The sequence below is a fragment of the Protopterus annectens genome, chromosome 7.part0, assembly GCF_019279795.1.
Source record: "Protopterus annectens isolate FY-2018-M chromosome 7.part0, PAN1.0, whole genome shotgun sequence".
In the NCBI taxonomy this organism is placed as follows: Eukaryota; Metazoa; Chordata; order Ceratodontiformes; family Protopteridae; genus Protopterus; species Protopterus annectens.
Genome location: NC_056739.1, coordinates 148,191,616 through 148,214,843, shown reverse-complemented (window position 1 = coordinate 148,214,843; position 23,228 = coordinate 148,191,616). Strand labels below are relative to the sequence as shown.

Genomic DNA, 23,228 nt, shown 5'->3' with positions numbered 1-23,228 from the left:
CAAAAATTCTGTCCAGCCCACCTCAACAAGTGTCAGCTCCAACCGCCTCTATTTCTATTCCTCCGCCGACTACATTTAGCTCGGAGCCAGAGATCATGGATCCGCAGGTAGTAGAACCGTCAGTGCCGATTATCATCTCTCCTTCGGTTCCAACGTTGGCTCCGATTACCTCGATTGTACCTTCTATCGAGGGATCTGGGCGCCGAGGCTCTCTCGTCGGCTCCGAGAGGGGAGAGGCATTGGACCCTTGTCCAACCCCATTCTCCCCCTTGGAGCTTCGGCACAGGTGAGCTCGGCTCCAACATCGGCCTCGGAGCCATCACCCTCGAAGCGGAGAAAGACTCCTGTTTCTTCGGAGTCTGAGCTTTTTCTGCCTAGAGATCAGGATGCCTTTGAGGTCATGCAGAGTGTGCTGTCCCCCGAGACAGCTCTACTGCCAGCTCCATCGGCTCCTCCCCCTGTGGTGTCTGTGCCAACCTCAACTCCTCCTCCAGACCCCAAGCGTAGGGAACCTATGCCCCAGGAAAACCCATTGGGTGATCCCTCTTCTTCCGAAGCCTCCCCTGATCACTCGGAGGAGCCTCCCCAGAAGAAAAAGTGCAAGAGGAAGCACATAGACTCCCCCGAGTCTGTCACTTCAGATACAGACATGGATGAATCGGAAGGGTCCCCAAGGTCTCCCTCTGAAGATGTTTCCTTTTCAGACATCCTTGAAATGCTTAGACAGAGGAGGGACTGGATTTCCCTAGCCCCTACTGAGGACGAGTCTATATACCTGGACACATTCAGTTCCCAACCTTCCACCTCCTGGGTATCTCCTCCTTTCGATCCACTCATGTCTGTAGTGGCTCAAAAGGCTTGGTCAGCTCCAGGTTCTGTGGAACCTACTCTGAGGAGACCAAACAAATTTATTACAGCCTCCCAGGACAAATAATTCCTCTCCAAAGGTGTGCCCATTCATGCCATAGTGGTAGCAGCAGCCACCAAGAAAGAGTTAGCAGAGACCTCTTCATCTGTTCATCCTCCGAACAAAGAGTCTCAGACGATGGATAGATTTGGAAAGCAAATGTTTGCTTCAGCGACCTTTTCAATGAGGTCCCTGAATTATCTATGCCATTTTACACGTCTTCAAAGGGATCTCCAAAAGGAGCTTGGAGATACCCTTCAAGATCCTACAGCTGAGGGAGCAGCAGCCAAAGTAGCTTCTCAGCTTGCGACTCTTAATTCCATAGTTAACTCCTCCATGAGGCTGATTTCCTATACAGCCGATGGAGCAAGCAGAGCCGCAGGGACAGGTGTGGCTCTCAGGAGACATGCTTGGATGCGGCTGTGTCAGCTTGCGGAACCCTTTCGAGCATCCTTCACCAATACTCCCTTTGATGGCTCCTTTCTCTTTGGGCCTCAGGTGAAAGACACGTTAACCAGATGTGAGCAGGAAGGCAAGACTGTCTGCTGTGGGAGTCCATTTTTCCACTCCTTCCAGACCTTATCAGAAGGGTCAGAAGAGCGGAAAGATGTGGTTCCGAAAATCCCAGGGACCCTTGCCTGACACACATTGTGATTTTTCCTCCAGGGGCAGAGGGGGAAACAACAATAACGGATGCCACCCTCATGGCAGAGGAGGACCGCAAAACCAGGGTGACAGAGAAACTTTCTCTGCCAAACCCTTCCAGCGTCCCTGAAGGGTTGCCCGACTGCTCACCTCTGGAGGCAGTCGGGGGAAGACTTTCACTGTACCCAAAAGCCTGGCAAAATATAACAAGAGACAGATGGGTACTATCCATCATATCCGGAGGTTACAAAATTCCCTTCCATCAATCCCCTATAGAATCTAAAAAGCCCATCCCAGATGTCCCACCCAATCTAAGGGATCAAGCAGTCACAGACGTTTCAAGACTGCTAGAAAAAAGAGCCATTCAAGAAGTCCCCCGCAGACCAACTAGGATCCGGAACTTGCTCAAGATTCTCTTTAGTACCAAAAAAGGCAGGGGAATGGAGACCAATACTGGATCTCAGCAGATAGAACAAATCTGTACAAAAAGAAAAGTTCCGAATGGTGACACTGCAGTCCATTTTCCCTTTTCTGGGTCAGGACAATTGGATGTGTTCGATAGATCTTCAGGACACGTACTACCATATCAAGATGGACAGACGCTCCAGGAGATTTCTACACTTCTGGGTAGGGGCCAGTCATTACCAGTTCAGAGCTCTACCCTTTGGTGTCACCTCAGCCCCCAGGGTGTTCACCAAGTGTATGGCAGTAGTCACGGCTCACCTGAGGCATCAAGGATTCCAGGTGTTTCCCTATCTAGACGACTGGCTCCTGACTGCTACCACCAGGCATCAACTCTTAGAGGCACGAGATTATACAATCACATCATGCACTCAACTAGGCATTACAGTAAATTTCAAAAAATCTGCCTTGTTGCCCTGTCAGTCTGTCACATACATAGGAGCAGAATTAAACACAAAAGAAATGTTTGCAAGATTACCACAGGAAAGAATTTCCATTATTCGTCAAAAAGTGTTAATTATAATGCAGAGCAAAAGGGTTCAAGTCAGACATGTCCTCCAAGCTCTAGGCTCCATGGCAGCTGCCATTCTTCTTGTCCCATTAGCGTGTTTCCACATGAGAATCCTTCATTGGCTTCTTTTCACACAGTGGTCTTTCCAGGAAGTACCCATGTCTCACATGATCCTGATCACAGAAACATGCAAAAGGCACCTTTCTTGGTGGATGGTCTCCCCACTAGTAATTCAGGGCAGACCTTTCATACAACCCCCTCCAGTAGCCACAGTGACCACGGACGCCTCCCTGATAGGGTGAGGGGGGGATTATCTAGGCAGGACAGTCCAAGGCACTTGGCAACCTCACGAGTACTATCTGCATATCAATGTCTTAGAAATGAGAGAGGTTCTCCTAGCGTTGCAAGCCCTTCAAGACTCTCTTCCTTCCGGGACCATTGCAATCCAAACGGACAGCATGTCAGTGGTGTGGTACATCAACAAACAGGACGGGACCAGGTGTTACCCCTTGTGTCGAGAAGAACTCAGACTGCGACAATGGGCGATTTCCTCCCACCATTTTCTGATGGCAACGCACATCCCTGGGAAATCCAACGTTATAGCGGACAGGCTCAGCAGAGCTATCCTCATGCCTCACGACTGGTCTCTGAATCAGGAAGTTGCAGATCTTATCTTCCGCAAATGGGGACAGCCTTGCTGTGACCTTTTTGCCACTCCTCTCAACAACAAATGCAGCAGCTACTTCTCCCTACTTCCTCTTCCAGGTCATATACCCAGAGATGCTCTAGTCCATGATTGGCCTCAGGGACTCCTTTAAGCTTTTCCCCCTTTTCCCCTAATTCCAAGACTCATACAGAAAGCAAAATCGTTGGGTTGCAAAATGATCCTCATTGCCCCATATTGGCCTTGACAAATATGGTTCCCGTTCCTACACCTCCGCCTGCTGGATCAACCGTGGATTCTGGACCCAGTTCCAGATGTTCTGATTCACCAATCAGGTGGGTTGCACCAATCCCTTCAAACACTCCAGCTCACAGCTTGGTTACTCCACTTCCAACCTTAGCCAGGCTTTCCAATATCTCCCCAGCAGTCCATGATATTATTGTTTCCTCACATAAGTCTACTACGAGGAAAACGTATGCTAGTAAATGGAAACTGTTTTCTTTCTGGGCACAATCTAGAAATTTGGATCCTTTCTCAGCCCCAGTCCATGAAATTCTTGAATTTCTAGCACAGCTTTTTCAGTCTGGTGTGGCTTCCGCTACCATTAGAGTACAACTAGCTGCCATTTCTAATTTTCATATCGGTATGTTTAATTCTAGCATAATGTCTCATAAGTTCTGCAAGGCCTTTATGAAAGGAACATCTCTTCTTAGACCCCCAGTTAGAGATCCTCCCCCTCCTTGGGATCTCAATTTAGTTTTAGCCTCCTTAATTTTGCCTCCCTTTGAACCGGCAGCATCATGTTCTTTAAAATTTCTTTCTTGGAAGACACTTTTTGTGGTTGCTATCACTTCAGCTAGACGTGTCTCAGAACTTCAAGCACTATGTGTTCGTCCTCCTTGCCTGGTGTTTCACAAGGACAGAGTTTCTCTGAGGACCAATCTATCCTTTATTCCTAAAGTCTGCTCAGAGAACAATTTAAATCAATCCATAGATCTCCCAGTTTTCTTTCCTAATCACAGCAACAAGGCAGAATACAAGCTCCACCAATTAGATGTACACAGACAATTGCGTTTTTACCTCCATAGAACTAAGGAACTAAGAAAGTCAGACCAGTTATTTCTTTCTTATGCTTTCAACAAACAAGGCCTTCCAGTTTCTAAAGTGACTTTATCCAGATGGCTATCTGATACTATTGGCTTTATTTATCAGTTACGAAATAAAGAGCTACCAGCTAAACCAAAAGGTTATTCCACTAGAACATTAGCCACCTCTGTAGCTTTTCAGTCTAGGTTGCCCATAGACTCAATCTGTGCAGCTGCCACTTGGGCAAACCCCCACACTTTTATCTCTCATTACAAGGTAAATATGGTCTCCCGGAGCAGAGCTTCCTTTGGTTCTACTGTTCTGAAGAGTTTGTTCCAATGAGCCACCCGGGATTTTAGGTGCTAGGGATGCTGTCCCAAACAGCAAGAATGAAGGTGAGATGGACAACTTAACATAAAGAAGTTATGTACCTACCATAACGTTCCATGTTAGTTGTCTTCATCTCGCCTTCCTTCTTGCGTCCCTCCCTCCTTCCCCCTTCCTAGAGGATTGTGAGGAGTTCCCTTTTGTTGTCACTGGCTGAGCATCTTTTATTACTTCACATACCAGGTAATTTATAACTCTTTCCGTGTTTAGGTGTATTGGACAACCAGTTTTTAGGGACTGGTTACTATACTTATGTCTAGTGTGCGCTATCACAAACGAGATCCGGGTATCTGACGCTGGGCATGCTGGGATAAGGGGTAGCCTTGAGCCAGTAAACAGCTCTCGAGCTATAGAAGATGGCCAAGCTTGACTCCTAACCCAAACAGCAAGAAGGAAGGTGAGATGAAGACAACTAACATGGAACATTATGGTAGGTACATAACTTCTTTTTTCAACTTATTTAAGTAATAGCAAAGGAGGATAGTAAAATAATGAGAGAAATGAAACATAAAGATGGTAATATAAGGAAAAGTCAACAAGAAATTATGGAAATTGTTGTACAATATGTAGAGGAAAGGTTTAGTAAAAAAGAGACATAAAGATATGGAAAGTAAAATAATTTTCTGAACAAATAAGTAATTTAAAAAAGAGATTATACTATATGAATTAGAGAAAGAGTTTAAACATTTAAATGTTGAATCAACATCTGGTCCAGATGGTATTGTTTGAAATGCATAACAATTTAGAAAAATGGCAGAAAAATTATTTAATGTATGTATTTAATGATGGTTAAATGAAGGACTGAAGTATAAGGAATTGCACAGTGGGGGTATTAAAATTCATATGGGAAAAGGGAGAAAAAAGAAGATGTAAGAAGCTAGGCACCAATAGTTCTAAATAATACAGACTATAAGGTGTTTATGAAAGTAATACAAAAGAGGTTTGAGAACAAGATACAACATATATTGGAGGAAAGTATGTAGAGTATAATAGGAAAAGGATGTCAAGAATAATTAATTATAGTGAGAGAAAGTATAGATATAAATGGAAAGAAAGACGATATAAAACTTCAGGTTTGTGATCTTAATAAAAAATTGTATTCACTACAGCATGACATAGTGTGGAAAACAATGGATATGTGTAATGTTAATAAAATCAAGCAGGTTTGCATAACAGCTTGTAAGAATAATAATAAAAGTAAAAGTGTTAGTTAATGGATGGCTAAGTAAAGAAATAGGTATGAAGAACGGTATAAGACAAGGGTGCCCTGTGGAGTAGTATGTTTGTTTTAGTCATGAATACAGTAGTTAGAAAGGTAAATCAGAAAAGGAAGAACACAAATTATAAAGTTCAAACAAAACTTGAAATTTCAGTTATGATGTCATATGCAGATGATATTATAACAAATAAAACAGAGAATGGATGAGATAAGTTTTTATATATTTAGTTGAAAGCTTAAGGGAAAGAGGTGTAATGTTTACTAAAGAAAAGAGTAAAGGAGTGGCAATAGAACCCACAGCCTCGTGCAGCAAAGGTGAATGTGCTACCTGTTCAGCCACTAACACTGAAAAAAATATCTGTGTGTGTGTGTCTATTGGCAAAGTTATTTTGATAGTGAGTAGAACTTTTTTTTACCTAAAGTGGTTGTGATTTTCAACTAACAGAGTATTTTTCTTTGTCAGTGTTCTTTACTGGTCACTGTTTCTATGCAGAAGTGAGACTGTATTCTTTAGAAAGCTAAAGATGTTGATCATATTGATCACTGCTACAGTTTTATTCTGCATAGGATATAACCAGCATAGCTAAGGCGATTGCAGCAGTGATCATTCGAGCATCTACTCTTATGCGAAGTTTACTTGCACAACTGTACATTTTCTAGTTGCACTAAAGTTGGAAGGAAAATCTGTCATACCCATAATGGCAGAATTATTTCCAAAATGATACCCACGTTGTTGCTCACATGTAGATACTGCTGAAGAGGATCTAGAGGTTATTGGGGTCCATATTTCGATCGGAAGAAATGACAGGAAGAATATTTCATGTTTCAGCATTCCATTCACGTGTTGTCATTGCCTGGTATTGTTGTCCACAGCATCCATATAATGTACCGCAAAATAAAGCTAAGAAAGATTTATCTGCCGTTAAGAGGATAACTACACAGAGGTGCTGTTCTCATTTTATAGCTTTTAATGATTGGATGAAATAGTGAGCTTTATCTCCAGAAGATAATTCTGTGTTTGAAAATTGGATGAATTAAGTTAGATTGTGTGTGTGTGTGTGTGTGTGTGTGTGTGTGTGTGTGTGTGTGTGTGTGTGTGTGTGTGTGTGTGTGTGTGTGTGTGTGTGTGTGTCTGCATCATTCTGGGTGTTACATACTTCAGGTGTGTTTTATATATTCTTAAAGTATTGCACTGATGCTGTTGCCATTCTGGGTTCAGATCTGTGTAAACAGAGCAAGCTTGAAGAGCTTCGTTTCAGTGAGCTTTTGTATGTTGGTACTAAATCATTGTCATGTTTGTCTGTCCTTCTTTTATGTGTAGTTGTTACATTTCATTTTTCTGTGTTTTTTTTAAACAGGCCAAGGAATCATGGGAGATGAATACAAAGGAGAAGGTGGAACAAGCAGCTATTGCTAAGGAGAAAGGAACAGCATACTTCAAGGTGTTGTAGTATTTATATCATTTAATACAGGCTGTTAGATAGCAAAAACAGTGTAAGACCCACAGGTTATAACATTTTTATTCAGGGCATTGAAGTGTAATACTGGTACTTTTTTGTTATATTCTTGGAAATAACTGTACCTATAAGCACAGCAATGTCTGTATAATGTCTTAAATAGTGATGCAGTTATAAGTGACAGAATGATACAGCATGCATTTATTTGTAGTGGGACTCACCCACACTACACTTAGAGTGAGATTCTTCCTTTGAGGCCTGACAGTATATTTGGACAAGTATGGTGTCTTCAAAATTTTTAATTGTATCTCAGAAAAATGTTATCCCTAATGGTAGCATTAACGCTTTATACCTTTTCTTGTATAAGTTTTCCACTCCATCTATAGGAAGACAAAGCCACTACTTTGTATATTCTATTTATTGATTGATTGATTGATTGACGTTTTACTGACCAGATTGGCCCTGCTGGGCAAAAACCCGTTTTCAAAGTGGACCTTTTATATAAAAAATGCAATACATGATAAACAAAAATAACAAATGAGTAAGAATAATTTCAGTAGACATAATACAGATTCTTAATGGAGTAGGATGTTGGAGCCGTAGCCAGCTCCTCAGATGATGCATACAACTCCTTGAGTGCCACAGTAAATGATCTCATGATGTGCAACCGACTCGCTCTAAGCTGATTATTATTTTAGGGAAGTACAGTGGACAGAGCTATATGTATAAGGGGGAGGAGGTCTGACCCCATATGAAATGTTTTTCTGTGTATCCAGTTACGGCATTATTTTAGGGAAATGCAACATTTATGGAGTAGTCTGTCTCCATCTTGTGCTCTAAACCTGATTCTCAGTATACTGTACAAGATCTGTAAAGTTCTTGGGTGCACGACTAGCGGCAAGCCATTTATCATGAAAGACGATGTTTGAGCTTGTTTCCCTTGGTAAATTAAGGAAAGGGGGAATACCATGTAACAAAGTGGGCTTCAGTAAAATGTTGTAGAGTAATAAACTTCCTAGTCATCTTTCAGGATCCTTACCTGAGAGGTGAAATTCAGTCTTCTACCAAAAAAAAAAAAAGACCTGCACTGCATAATTTGGAAGCAATGACAGAGGACCTGGAAGTAGCACCCTTTAGATTTACTTTGCTTGTGTACCAGTAGTCTTCTTGCTCAGGTGTGAGAAAAACTGTAGGTGTGGGGACAGAGCAGGAAAGTTAAATGATTACTATGTCTGTAGAGGAACATGTAAGCACTGTACACACAAAATGTAGTTTTGTCTGTAATTCCTCACTAGAGAAATGACAGCCACACTTGTCTAAATATACTGTCAGGTCCCAAAGGGAGAACGTCATTTATCAGGTGTAGTGGGGATGAGTCCCACTAAAAATAAACTCATGCTGTATCATTCTGTCAAATATCATAGGATCACAGGAAGTTACTAGGCTAATGGCCCTAGGGCCCTTATAAGCCTAAACAAGTTCTACCCTTATTTCCACAATTAGCTCGTAATGCCTGTGTCCAAGAGAAACACAGGTGGAACCCCCTGGGTGAATTTATGATTACTCATCCAATCATCCAGATTGTGTTTAAAGAGGGCCAGTGAGGTGCTCTGTTTGACATGACGTAGGAGTCGGTTTCAAAGGTGTGGTGACCTCTGGGAGACAAATCTGTCCCTCAAGCAGGTTATATTAATGTCACATACCAGATTAACGTCTTTACAGTGAGTAACCCGTGTACCATTTGACTTGGGGAAATGCAGCATTTCCAATAAAGCAGGGTCAGAGATTGCCTTATATGCAAGGCAGAGATCGCCTCTGATTAGTCTGTATAAAACAGTATAAAGTGACAATGATTTCAGACAATCCACATAGGACAGATGCTGAAGAAAATCCAACAAAACTACAAACAAATAAAAGGCACAAAAAGTTCAACAGCTTACAAACCCGGTCTGTTCAGAAGAACAAGATGCAAATCTCCAGAAAATCCTGTGTGGTGGATAAGACCATTAAAAAACCTCTTTAATAAAAATTATTTAAAAATAATGTAAGCACTTTCATTTTGTTTCATCACTAAACTTTTTCAGATAAATCCAAGGAAGTAGGGCCAAGAATTTATGCAAGACATCACTCCTCAGTAGCCAAAGTGTCAAAATTGAGACAGCACCCCCCTTAAAGAGAAACTTGCACTATCTTCTTAAAGCCTTTAATTTTAACAGACTGGAAATGGAGATACTTTAATTAATACCTGGCCAAACATCAGCTTTAAACACCAGCTGCCAAAATACTTCCCTTCTTTCTAGAAATAAGTGCCACGGGCCTCCTCTAGCCCCTTGATGGATCTGCTCGACAACTACAAAATAAAAGTATTGGTCGTGAAATTCTGTTACATGTTTAGCCAGGGCATTCGTAGTTTTGCCTTTTCGTATATCTTAAAGATGTACATACATCCTTTCTTTTAAGGCATGTTCAGTCTTTCCAGTGTGAAATAATGGACATACCTGAAAGAGAGCAGCATAGACCACACCTTTGCTGTTACAATCAAATATTCCGCTAACCGAACATGTTGATGTTATGTGGTCCTATCTCACCGTAATTCTTGCTGGATGGGTTCAGAGCCGAGAATGGGCTCCGACTCGCCCGATACTAAGTTTGAGAGCTTTTACTGGCTCAAGGCTAACCCCTATCCCATGGTGCCTCATGGCAATTCCCCAGATCTCGTTTGTCACGAAAACTTCGAGATTGTCTCCTTATTGGCTTGTTGGCTAAGTAGAAGATTTTTTGATAAATCTTGTTATTTCTTGTCTATTTTCTTCATATTTCTACTTTTATATTTATTATCTATTACCTGTGTGATTGTTGTTGAGTGCTTGATCACCTATTCCGCTTTTTAGGATTGTACGGCCATTTTATTTAGAGGGCCGTAGTTGTCCGTTTAAATTAGAGGGCCTTTCCTCCCTGAGTGCTAGTCCTTCCCTTTAAAAGAAAAAATGTAGCTATATAAAAGCTTTTCTCTCTTCATAAATTTGCTGTTGGTTATAGTTAGTGTTGTAAATGTTGTAATTGCTGTTAGCCTTGTTTTTTCTTGTCAGCATGTCTAAAGAGAAAGACAGAGAACATAAGGAACACTGCACATGTTCTTCGTGTTTCACTGTTGCAGTCATTACATTTGGGTAATCTGCTGGCAGGTTGCCTTCAGTCGGCCTGATTAACAAAGTCTTGGGTCCTGCGTCGGTTGCTGTTCCTTCTTCCAGGACGTCAGGTCGTCAGGAGTATAAAACATGCAGCCGACGCCATTACATCAGTGTTTCTTGGCGAGCAGTGCCCGTAGCAGAAGCAGTTCGCAAGTGCCGGTCGGCCGACTCCTGAAATTTTCGTTTTTGAGTTTCAGAACTGAAGTCTTCAACTAAAAAGCTAAGTACCCTGTTGGGGAAACATTTACTTGCTCCTTACCGATGTCAGTAAAAGTTAATAATTGCATTACTTGTGGGAAGCAAATACCTCATAAGGATTTTAATTTGTACTGTATTCCTTGCATAGGCCCTGACCACAACATACCTTGCTGTTGGTTGTGTGCTAAATTTAATCAACACGCTATTAAACGTCGGTATATTTTTGCTTCCAAATATTTTGGCTCACGATTTATTTATCCAGAAATGTCGTCTGTTAGCAATCCGACTACCGGAATACTAAAAAACGCAAAGAAAAAGACAGAGACAGGCCGTCGAGTTCCAAAACTGACGACGATGCTTCTCCTAAGCCAGTCGCCAGTTCGCCGGTACTCAGTGTGGCGCTTTCGCAGACCCTGATACGCGCTATTTCTGATTCGCAGGCCTCTACTGAGACCCATTCGGAGTCAGGTATGCTGTGAGATGCATCAATTATGGAACCTGCGGATCTCTCTACCTTAGATGGGTCCAGAGCCGCTGTGCAGGCACCGGCTTCTGAGGGTGTTTTCAGGCCTACAGATTTGTATATTAGACCAACGCCATCTTCAAAACTAAGGCCAAAATCAAAATCTATGTCTAAAAAAACGATGCCTGGGCCACATGTGCAGGCCCCTATGCCTGAAAACAGATGATCAAAATGGCTGAAGATTTAATTACTCTGATAAGGGGTAGCCAACCCCCCCCCCTTCTAAGAGGCCTAGGCAAGACATTGATTATGAATGTTCTGAACAGGATTCTATTTCTTCTGACTCTTCTAATGAGCAGGATTTGTCTATACAAACTTATGAGGACTCTGATGCAGAAGATTCCATTCCTTCTGCTTCTCCCCCTGAGGATTTTTCTTTTGGGGAAACTTTACATACTTTAAGGGAACATTTCCAATGGGAAAGTCAGGATTTCTCTGAATCTAAAAAGAGACTTGGGGATTTTCTTCTTCCTCAGCATAGACCTTTGGCTATACCTCCTGTTCTAGACATTGTTGATGATGTTTTTTCAGAATCTAGTATGGCTCCTGATTCTCTGCCTCCGGCTCCTTGTAAGCCAGACAGATACTACAGGGTTCCTGACTCCCACAAATTCCTTTACAAAAATCCTATTGCAGATCCTGAAACCATTTCTCAGGGTCCCAAGGGCATTAAGGCCTCTACTGCTAAAAATCCTACCCCTACTGATAGAGATTCCAGAGCACTTGATAGATGGGGTAAGAAGGTTTACACTTCTGCAACCTTGGCAATCAGGGCTTTAAACTGTCAATTTCATATGCTTAAATATCAACAGCATATCATGGGACTGCTTAAACAGAAAATTATGTTAATTTCTGACTGTGTGGAAAATAAAGATTTACAAGATTTATTGCATTCAGCTGAACAAGTTGGAAAACATGCTTTGCAATGTGGTTTTGATTCTTTGGAGGCCTCTTGCAATGCTGCTGTTACTTGGTCTGTGCTAAGAAGGCATGCTTGGCTCAAAGAGCAAACTTTGCCTGATCATGTTAAAGCAAATTTGTTGGATGCTCCTTTACAACAGGCCTGTCTCTTTGGTAATAAGGCTGAAGAAGTATTAAAAAAGATGGAAGATAAAGCTAAATCTATGCAAACTGTGAAATATTCCTTACAAGTGCAACTTCCAAGATTTAGTAGGCACTGGCCTACTAAGAACTGGTCCTTTTCAGTTCCTTTGAGAGCCACTCAAGTCAAACCCAGACATTCCAAAGGCTCCAAGTTTCAGTCACAAGGGACTTTTAGAACAGAACAATGGGGTGCCTTCTCCTCCAAGTCTGGAAACAACAAGGCACCTCCCTATGGTAAGCAGTCTCAATGACTTCCCTTTACACTTACCAAGCACTTGCCTTTTGGCCGCCCCTTTGGGGGGAAAACTGGCACTTCATGCAAGAAACTGGAAACTTATAACCCAGGACAAATGGATTTTAAGTATAGTATCCCAGGGATACAGATTTCATTTCCACACGTTGCCAATCCCAAATGGATGGCCAGACCTGCCCCTAAATCAGTGGGCAGAGGCCCAGAAGCAAGTACTGTCCCTCATGAACATGGGGGCTATTCAACCGGTACCAGAAGAGGAAAAGGGAAAAGGTTTCTATTCAAGACTTTTCCTGGTACCCAGAAAAGACAAGTCATGGCATCCAATTCTGGACTTATGTATGCTAAACACATTTGTGGACATCCCAAAATTCAAGATGCTGACTCTTCAACAGTTACTTCCTATGCTAGGCAAAGATGCCTGGTTGGTAACTCTAGACTTAAAAGAGGCTTACCTGCATATCCCAATCAGGGAATCTTGCAGATGATACCTCCACTTCAAAGCAGGCTCCTTGCATTACCAGTTCTCTGCACTGCCCTTTGGGTTATCTACTGCACCCAGGGTCTTCACAAAGTGCCTGTTTCCAGTAATTGCATTTTGCAGACAAAGAAATATTCAAATATGTCCATATCTGGATGAGTGTCTAATTCAGGCAGAAAACAGGGACATTCTTCTAAAACATCTGGTATTTATAAAAAGGGTTCCAACTTGTCTAGGGTACGCTATAAACGAAAATAAATCACAACTGGTACCCTCTCAAAAAATTACATTCCTGGGTGCAAGCTTGAATACAACTGCACAGATGGCTTACCTTATGCCAGAAAAGCAAATTCATTTGGTAACTTATTTCAAACAGGTGGCCAGAAAAACCCTGCTATCTGCAAGACAAATTCTGCAAGCCTTGGGGTTCATGGCCTCCTGCATTCTTCTAATTCCATATGCAAGACTGCATATGAGGAAACTTCAGTGGTACTTAAAAAGTTTACGGAGTCAACACTGTCACAGCCTGGAAATAATGATTCCTATCATACCTTGCCTGCAACAAGAGTTCCTATGGTGGGCAGAGGCCTGCCACCAAAACAAGGGACTGCCATTCACTCCACCCCCTGCCACCCAAACGCTAACTGCAGACGTATCAGACTATGCTTGGGGGGGGGGGGGCTCATCTGGCAGGGAAGTGCATTCAGAGCAAATGGAGCCCAAATCAAATGCACCTGCATATCAATCAAAAAGAGATGCTAGCTGTACAGAATGCACTGACAGCTTTCAAGGACTACTTTCATCCAGGACAATTAATGATAAAGACAGACAACACCACAGTTATGTGGTACATAAACAAGTAGGGGGATACACACTCCTACCCCCTCTGCAGACTAGCCGTGGCATTGTGGAACACGGCCTTGACCTTTCAAATACAACTACAAGCTCAATTCCTGCCAGGAAAGCTAAATACTCTGGCAGACGAACTAAGCAGAAATCTTATGGACCCACACGAATGGAAACTGGAACCACGAATTTTCAACATGTTGACATGCAAATGGGGGAGTCCAGACATAGATCTTTTTGCCTCACCCCAGAACTAGCAGTTGGACAAATTCTGCACAAGAATTCATCACAAAAAAGCATGGAAAGTGGATGCTCTATCATTCCGCTGGAAAATCCTATCAGTCTATGCTTTTCCCCCTCTGCCTCTGCTCTCCAAAGTTCTACTAAAAGTCAAACAGGACAAACCAGAAATGATTTTGATTGCTCCAGACTGGCCTCACCAACACTGGTACCCACTCCTGCGCAATGTGTCACACCTTCCACCATGGCACCTGCCTCAGACACCTTACTTACTGTCTCAGCTAGAACAACCAAATTCGGCACACTCATCTCCAAACTTTGAATCTTGCAGGGTGGCTAATCACCTAAATTCACCCTTGGCATCCCTCAGCAAACCTGTGATGGATGTCATTTTGGAAGCAAGAAGGCCTAGTACTAGAAAATCTTATGATGACAAATGGAAAAGATTCTGTGCCTGGAATCAATCTCAGTGGATAAGCACAGCAGTGCCCAATATTCCTCAGATTTTACAATACTTAACTGAGATGCTTCACAAGGGCCTGCCCTTTTCTTCCATAAAAATCCATGCCTCAGCCATTTCAGCTCATTACAACACAGAGCCTCCCCTCTTCTCTCATCCTCTGCTAAAGCAGTATCTCAGAGGGGCCAAAAACTTAAGACCAACCAGGAGAGCCCCAAACCCTGCCTGGGACCTCAACTTTGTATTGGAAAAACTTACTCTTCCTCCTTTCGAGCCAGCTGCTACTGCAGACTTAAAATTTCTCTCCTGGAAAACAGCTTTCCTTTTAGCAGTCACTTCAGCTGGAAGGATTTCTGAATTACAGGCTCTTATGGCAGTGGAGCCTTTCATTATTTTTCATGCAGACAGGGTGTCTCAGGACCAATCCATCCTTCATGCCTAAGGTGGTATCCAGTGTGGCTGTTAATCAAAACATTAATTTGCCAACTTTCTTTCCCAATCTACAGAACAAGGGGGAGCGGATTCTACATTCATTGGATGTACACAGACAGGTTAGATTTTACTTAAACAGAACAAAATCTCTTAGAAAATCTGATCAACTACTGGTGGCATTTGCTGCAGGGGCAGAGGGAAAGGCTATTTCAAATCAGACTATTTCCAAATGGATAAGCTATTGTATTCATTTCTGCTATATGCACCATGGTAAAACTATCCCCTAGGGGATCAGATCTCCTGCTACATCTACTTCTACAGCCTTTCTCGGAGGTGTCCCAACCAGAGACATTCTAGAAGCTGCTACCTGGAGCTCAGTTCGTACGTTCACCAAACATTACCATTTACCTTGCTTCTCTAAATCCAGAGCTGGCTTTGCCACTGCTGTCCTGCAGGGCCTTATAGCTGGTCCTAATGCTGTATAAATCCATCCTCCCAACCTTAGCTTTGGGAATCTACCCACATGTAATGACTGCAGCAGTGAAACACGAAGAACATAGTACAGTTGTGTACACTTACCATAAATGTAGATGTTCGAGTGTATTCACTGTTGCAGTCCTGGTTACCCTCCCTCCAACCCCCTGTTTTTTTCTCTTTCTATATTTATACTTTCCTTTACTATGCTTAAAAGCCTTTTTGGTGTATTTGCTTTAGTTTGGAGATATATATTTTTGTGTTTTTAATTACTTAAATATTTGGCTCCCCATTTGGGGGGGCACCTGACATCTGGGGCAAGAAAAAGTGATGTAATGGCATCGGCTGCAAGTTTTATACCCTTGACGACCTGACGTCATGGAAGAAGGGACAGCAATCAACGCAGGACCCAAGACTTTGTTAATCAGGCCGACTGAAGGCAACCTACCAGCAGATTACCCAAATGTAATGACTGCAACAGTGAATGCACTCGAACATCTACATTTATGGTAAGTGAACACAACTGTACTTTCTGGGTTCAAAAAATGTGACAAGTATTCACAAAAAATGTTATTGACTTACAGTCACACTAGCTGTGTGTACTGTCTGGGAGAGGCTCATTTACAAGAATCCTGTACTTTTTGCCATGCCTTTAGTACTAAGGTACTTAATGAGAGAAAACGTAAACTAATAGACAGGGATTTTATGACCAGTTCCTTCAAGGAACAGCTGGAACTTGGTCAGACAGCTCCAAAAACTGTGAAGAGAAAATCTTCGGTTCCAGCCTTGGAACCATCTAAAAAGTCTAAAGCAACAGAGCCAAGGAGTTCTGGCTCCGATTCCATTTCTTCTGTCTCGGTGCCATCTGTTTCTTCGGTGTCGAGGCAACCTTCGGTAACGAGACAGTCACCAGTTATTGACCCTATTTCTCCAACTTTGAGGTCTCCTACCAATCCTCCAGGACACTTTCAGATGAGGATATCGAGTGGGTGGTGAAGAGGTTGCTCTGTGACCCAGCTCTGGCCAAAAAGTTAGCTCTTCCAGACCCAAAGGCTTCGGAGCCATCCCATCTCCAGACTACTGCTCCTCCTCCGACTGCTTTGCTTTCAGAGTTGAACACTTAGGGTCCTTTGGTGTTGGATCCTTCGATTCCAAGAATTCTTCCTGCTTCATCGGAACCGATAACTATCCTCAGTGGCTCAGTCTGGAGCTGAGGGATCTGGGAGCCGATGCTCTCTAGTCGACTCCGAGGGGGATGGTCACCCTGTTTTTTCTTCAGAACTGACTTTCCCTCTCGGTGCTTCGGCTCAACTGAGCTCGGTTCCCACGTCTGCCTCTGAACCTGTCCCTACTGCTCTGAGCCAACCTTCTGTCTCCTCAGAGCGGAGGTCTTCTTCAGAGCGGGGTGGAAAGGCTTTCAAAGCAATAGAGAAAGCTTTGTCCAGTGCCAAAGCCCTGCCTTTGGACCCTATATCCCACCAGCAGCAGGCAGCAACCTCACCTCTCCCACCTCCCCCTCAGCGTAGGGAACCAGAGACTCAGGCAGCCCCCATTGGAGGTGTACCCTCTTCCAAGACCTCCCCAGATTATCCCACTGGAGAGCTCCCCCGGAAGAGACTTTGTAAGAGGAAGCACATTTACTCACCTGAGTCTGTCATGTCAGACACTGATTTGGATGAGTCAGAAGGGTCCCCTAGATCCCACTTTGAGGATGTCTCTTTTGCTGACATCCTTGAACTCCTTAGACGGAGGAGTGATTGGAAGACCTCTAACCCTACTGAGGACGAATCAGTGTACCTTGAGGTCTTTGGTTCCCGACCTTCCACCTCCTGGGTCACACCGTCTTATGACCAACTCTTGGTGGTCATATCCCTGAAAGCCTGGACCTCCCCGGACACAGTGGAGCCTGTCCCGAGGAGGCCAAACAAATTTATGACTGTTCCGGAAGATAAGTCCTTTCTTTCTAAGGAAGTTCCTGTGGATGCTATGGTGGTAGCAGCGGCCACAAAAAAGGAGTTGTCCGAGACATCTTCTAATATCCATCCTCCTAATAAAGAGTCCAGGACAATGGATAGGTATGGAAAGCGTACCTTCTCTTCAGTGGCATTTACCTTACGATCGCTGATTTGCCTGTCCCAATTTACTAGACTTCAAAGGGATCTCCTGAAGGAGTTGGGAGACACCCTAGCTTCGTGATCCATGGACAAGGTATCTGCGCAGCTCTCCACCCTTACATCTATAGCTAACTCCTCCTTGAGGCTGATTTCCTATGCAGCGGACAGAGCGAGCAGGGCAGCCGCAGCAGGAATTTCTCTTAGGAGACATTCCTGGATATATCTATGTAACTTCACTGAATCCTTTAAGTCTTCCTTTATCAACATCCCCTTTGATGTTTCAACTCTTTTTGGACCGCATGTAAAAGAGACTTTGACCAGGTGCGAACAGGAAGGGAAAAGCTTATCTGCTGTCTGAGTCAGTTTCTCCCTTCCTTCTAGACCCTATCCCAAGGGTCAAACAGGAGGGGAAATGTGGTTCTGTAAATCCCAAAAAGGTTTCTCTCAGGCACAAGGTCAGCCCTCCCCTAGAGGCAGAGGGGGAGGATATAATGGAAAACACCGCCCTCGCAGCAGAGGAGGTCCGCAACATCAGGGAGATAGAGAAACTTTCTCTGATCATCCCTTCCATCGCCCCTGAAGGGTTGCCCAACTGTCCGTCTCTGGAGGCAGTCAGGGGTTATCTTTCACTGTACCAAGCACCAACTAATCAGAACCAGGGACGAGACTCTATCCTTGTGCGCCAGACTGGGCATTACAGTAAACCTAAAAAAATCAGCCTGATCTCCATCGCAGCGCGTTGTATTCCTAGGCTCAGCCAAATTGACACCAGAAAGGATAGAATCGTTACACAACCAAGTCAGATCCTTGCTGAAGAAAGACAAAGTACAGGCCAGGATAGTCCTTGAAGTCCTAGGGACTATGGCTTCCACCATTCTCTTAGTTCCCCTCACCCATCTGCACATGAGAGTACTTCAGTGGCTACTTTTTTCCCAGTGGTCAATGCAGGATCTCCCCCTGTCTCACCAAATACTCATCACAAACTCCTGCAAGAAGGATCTAACATGGTGGTTACATACGGATCAACTTCATCTAAGTCGCCCACTTGCTTCCCCTCAACAAAATTCAGTCTTGACTACGAACGCCTCCCAGATGGGGGGGGGGGCATTATCTGGGAATGACGGTCCAAGGTATTTGGCAGGATAATGAGAACCACTTGCACATAAATGTTCTGGAGATGAGAGCGGTGCTATATGCGTTGCAAGTAATTCACAGTTCTCTTCCCACTGGGACTATTGCGATTCAATCAGACAACTTGTAGTGTAGTACATAAACAAGCAAGGAGGAGCCATATCTTACCCACTTTGTCGAGAGGCTTTAAGAGTATGGAAATGGGCGATGGACACTCAACGCTATCTAGTAGCAATGCACATCCCAGGGAAGTCCAATGTGATAGCAGACAAACTCAGTTGAGCAATTCTGATGCCTCACGAGTGGTCCCTGAATTCAGACGTTGCGGAAGAGAATTTTTGCAAATGGGGCCAGTCTTGCTGTGACCTATTCGCCACGTACATGAATACCAAATGCAGCAGCTACTTTGTCCTAATTCCCCATCCGGGGATGTCACCCAGGGATGCTTTGGTCAACAACTGTCCTCCGGGAATCCTTTAATCCTTTCCACCCTTTCCTCTCATACCAGAAGTGATTCAGAATGCAAAACTGTTGAAGAGTACCCTGATCCTCATTGTTCCTTACTGGCCTCGCCAAGTCTGGTTCCCCTTCCTGTGGCCTTATCTCTTGGAGAAACCATGGATTCTGGAACCATCTCCAGACCTCCTGATTCATCAGTCAGGGCAGTTCCACCCTTCTATCCAAACCCTGAAATTGACAGCATGGCTGCTTCAGTTCCACAAATAGCCAGGTGCATTTCCCTTTCCCCTCCAGTCAAACACATTCTGATTTCTTCACACAAACCTTCCACCAGGAAATTATATTCCAGTAAGTGGAGAAGGTTCTCCATTTGAGCAGCAAACCAAGGCATAGATCCCTACTCAGCTCCTATATCCTGTCCTTCCTGGCATGCATTTTTCATGAAGAAGCTGCAGATGCTACTATTAGAGTTCATTTAGCTGTCATCTCTAATTATCATTTTGGCTGGATGGGAAGTCCAGTCATGTCCCACTTTTTATGCAAAATTTTTTTGAAAGGAGTCCTCCTTCTCAGACTTCCAATCACGCAACCACTGGAGCCCTGGGACCTAAACCTAGTTCTTACATCTTTAATTTCTCCACCCTTTGAACCCTCTTCTTCATCGGATATGAAATTCTTGTCTTGGAAGACATTGTTCTTAGTGGCTATAACATCTGCTAGGAGAGTTTCAGAATTGCAAGCTCTCACCATTTGACCTCCTTACATTGTTTTCCAAAAGGATAAAGTCTAATCCTTCCTTTCTTCCTAAGGTATGTTCAGAGCATAATCTTAATACAACTATCGAACTACCAGTTTTCTTCCTAAATCATGCTAATAAATCAGAATGTAGACTACACCAGCTGGATCTCCACAGAATTCTCAGGTTTTACCTGCACAGGACTAAAGAATTTTGAAAAACTGTTTGTTTCCTTTTCAGACAAAAATAAAGGCTTGCCTGTTTCTAAGGTCACCTTGTCTAAATGGCTTTCAGACTGCATTTCGTTTGCTTACAAAGCTGCTGGCAAACAATTACCAGCCAAAGTAAAAGGCCATTCAACCAGAGCAGTATCAGCTTCATATGCCTTTAGATCGAAACTCCCAATTGATGCTATTTGTGCAGCAGCTACTTGGGCAAGACCTCATACATTCTTACGTCCCACCCTCCTTCCCCCTTCCTGTTTCCTGGAGGAACTGGTGGACTATCCATTATGCTGTCTGACTTGGTTGTAGTTGTCTGTCCTCCTGGCATGGATAGTAATACATAGTGTTTTGTTGTATGTGTATAGTTATTGATAGTTTACTGTCTATTATGTATCTATCACTTTCTTGCAAACAAGACCTGGGGAATTGCCGTGGGATAGGGGTTAGCCTTGAGCCATTAAAAGCTCTTGAGCTTTAGTATCGGCCCATTCGGAGCCGAGAATAGGTTCCGAACCCATTCAGCAAGAATGTAGGCGAGATGGACTATAAACATGGAACGTTATGGTAAGTACATAACTTCTTTTTTTTTTTTTTTATCCAAGAAGAGTCACCCACTTGGATCCACTTAATGAACGAGTATTACCCACATTTGGTGGTTGCATTGTAATTAAGCATTGTACCTTATAACATTTTCTTTATGTTCTTCCCTCGTCAGAAAGCCACCAAAGGGCGTTCTGGAATTAGTTGTAAAAGTTCCATGTTTTCTTTAAATAAATCCCAATTCTTCTTAAGTATCAATCTTATAGTCTGACGGTCTTGATTAAAGTCTGTAATGAAAACACTCCCCAGATCACCAGTTCCATTGTTATCTTCTTCACCGGTTTCATTTATAACAGCGCTATTATTCTTGAGTATCCGGATGTAGTAATTCATTTTCCTTTTCATCAGCGCTTCCTCCTTGATGTCAGTTACAAGCTCCTTTGGGTAACCTTTTGCCAGAAACATGTTTTCCAAGATAGCACACTATTCCCAGAAGTGTTGTTCCAGGGTGACCATTCTTGCGGCCCTCACAAATTGTCCCTTTACTACTGATTTCTTTTGGGCAAGGGGATGAGCACTCAAAAAATGGAGGAAGTACTTGGACTGTTGGTTTTCGATAAATCCCTGAAACATATTGTGCAAGTCAAAGGAAAGTTTTTGCCCTTTTCTCTGCCTGTGATGTAAAAGTGCAGTTGATATTTATAATGTAGGGGGGCACAGTGGGAATTACCCTGTAAAAAAAAAGTTTTATATGTTTTTCAGGTCACTGTTTTCAATATTTAATTTGTGATAAACTGTGAAATAGATAAGTATATTACACTGTGAAATAGATAAGTATATTACAGTGACTCATGGGTAAGCCATTATAATCTACCACTGCTTGTATCTGGGTAAGGTTTACTGCAGCTGATTGCATTTTTTTTATTTAAGTTATTTAGGAATGTGCATAGTTCCACTTTCTTACATTAGGATGCTTACACACACCTGACCCATAGTGATTCTTTTTCCATTTTTTAAACTTGTTTCATGCCATTTTTACTTAAGTGACATTACTCTGTGTTAGAATTTATTTTAATTTGTTTTATTTTTATAGTATGTGAGTTGATTGTTTCTCCATTTAGCATCACAGAGCAAATGTTGGCTTTGTTTTTTTTTTTTTTTAATTTTGCAGCCACAGTCACAGGGATTTCATTTAGTTTTATTTTGTTTTGTAGCAAGACTTCTTCATATGGGTATTGTTTGATTTAGTGAGTACATCTGAACTGCAGTGAACTTTCACTCTATAATTATTTGTTTTGGCTGGCTACAGCACGTTACTGTAAAATTTTACCATCTGCTCTTTGATCACCATTTCAAATCATAGTGAAGTACAGTTTTATTTCCAGTTATATGCACAAACTAAAATTAATTTTAGTTTTCATTATTTACATCTATACATTTGTCATAATCACATTTTCTTTTATTGTCAGGCAAGCAAGTACAAACAAGCGGTTGTTCAGTATGGAAAGATAGTGTCCTTATTAGAAATGGAGTATGGCTTATCAGATGAAGAGCGCAAAATCAGTCAGTCGTTTCTGCTGGCAGCCTTCTTGAATTTGAGCATGTGCTTCCTGAAACTGAAAGACTATATGAAGGTTGTGGAGTGCTGTGATAAGGTGAGAGATAAATATGAGCTGGGACTATGAAGATAAATATTATCCAATGATGCAGGGCTTAAATATTTAACTTTATAAACACAATTTATCTTCGTCAGGGAGCATTAATGTAACAGAAAGAATAACATTTGGCTTACCCACGTTCTGTTTCCCATGCCCCTGTCTTATTGCTTCAGCTGAACCCAGCTCAGCACAAGCATCGATGCAAGCTTTGTGAGATTCCATTGTATAATTAGAATCATTAGACTTTTTTTTCTGTTCTTCTTACTGTCTGGGTACTCTTTGTCCCTCAGTTTTGTGCCAGAGAAATTTAGCCTTGTAGTGGCTTAAGCAATCCTACATTGGAATTTTAACAAAATATTACACTTTGAGATGAACATCATCTGGAAGTTGAATGAAATAAGGTTGTGTCTTCTTTAGTTAAAGTGCTTCTGCTATGTTGACACCTATTGCTTGTTTTGTCTAGAACCCGAACATGAGTTAGAGCCTTGTGAAATTTGTTTGCATCTTAACAGTGGTGCTGAATTGAGATCATTAAAGATACTTTTTATTGATTTATTTTATTTCCCATTTGTTAACTGGGAAAGTCTGAATGGGCAAAAAAAAACCTTTTCAGTGGAGGCCCAGGGAAAAAAAAACTCCACATTACAATACTTTTTTTTTTTTTTTTTTTTTTAAGAGCAATTAAATAAAATATACAAAAAAGTAAGGTTTGCATAAAAGGGAAATAAAAACTTATGAAAAAACATATGAGAAAAAGGCAATGTAATAACAGGCTTTAAGACAGAGGTATAAATATGGAAATGTGATGGGGGAAGTAGGAGCAAGTGAT

General features: G+C 42.4%; 1 protein-coding gene across 7 annotated transcripts in view; it reads left to right on the top strand.

Annotated features, from left to right (window-relative positions):
• The window catches only part of FKBP5 (FKBP prolyl isomerase 5), a 1,213,834-nt gene that overhangs the window by 830,956 nt on the left and 359,650 nt on the right, over window positions 1–23,228 (top strand). For all 7 annotated transcript variants that reach the window (XM_044076599.1, XM_044076596.1, XM_044076597.1 and 4 more), the window contains exons 8-9: window positions 7,240–7,323; window positions 22,211–22,396. In XM_044076599.1, coding sequence (XP_043932534.1) covers window positions 7,240–7,323; window positions 22,211–22,396 — 270 coding nt within the window. The remainder of the gene's footprint in view (window positions 1–7,239; window positions 7,324–22,210; window positions 22,397–23,228) is intronic.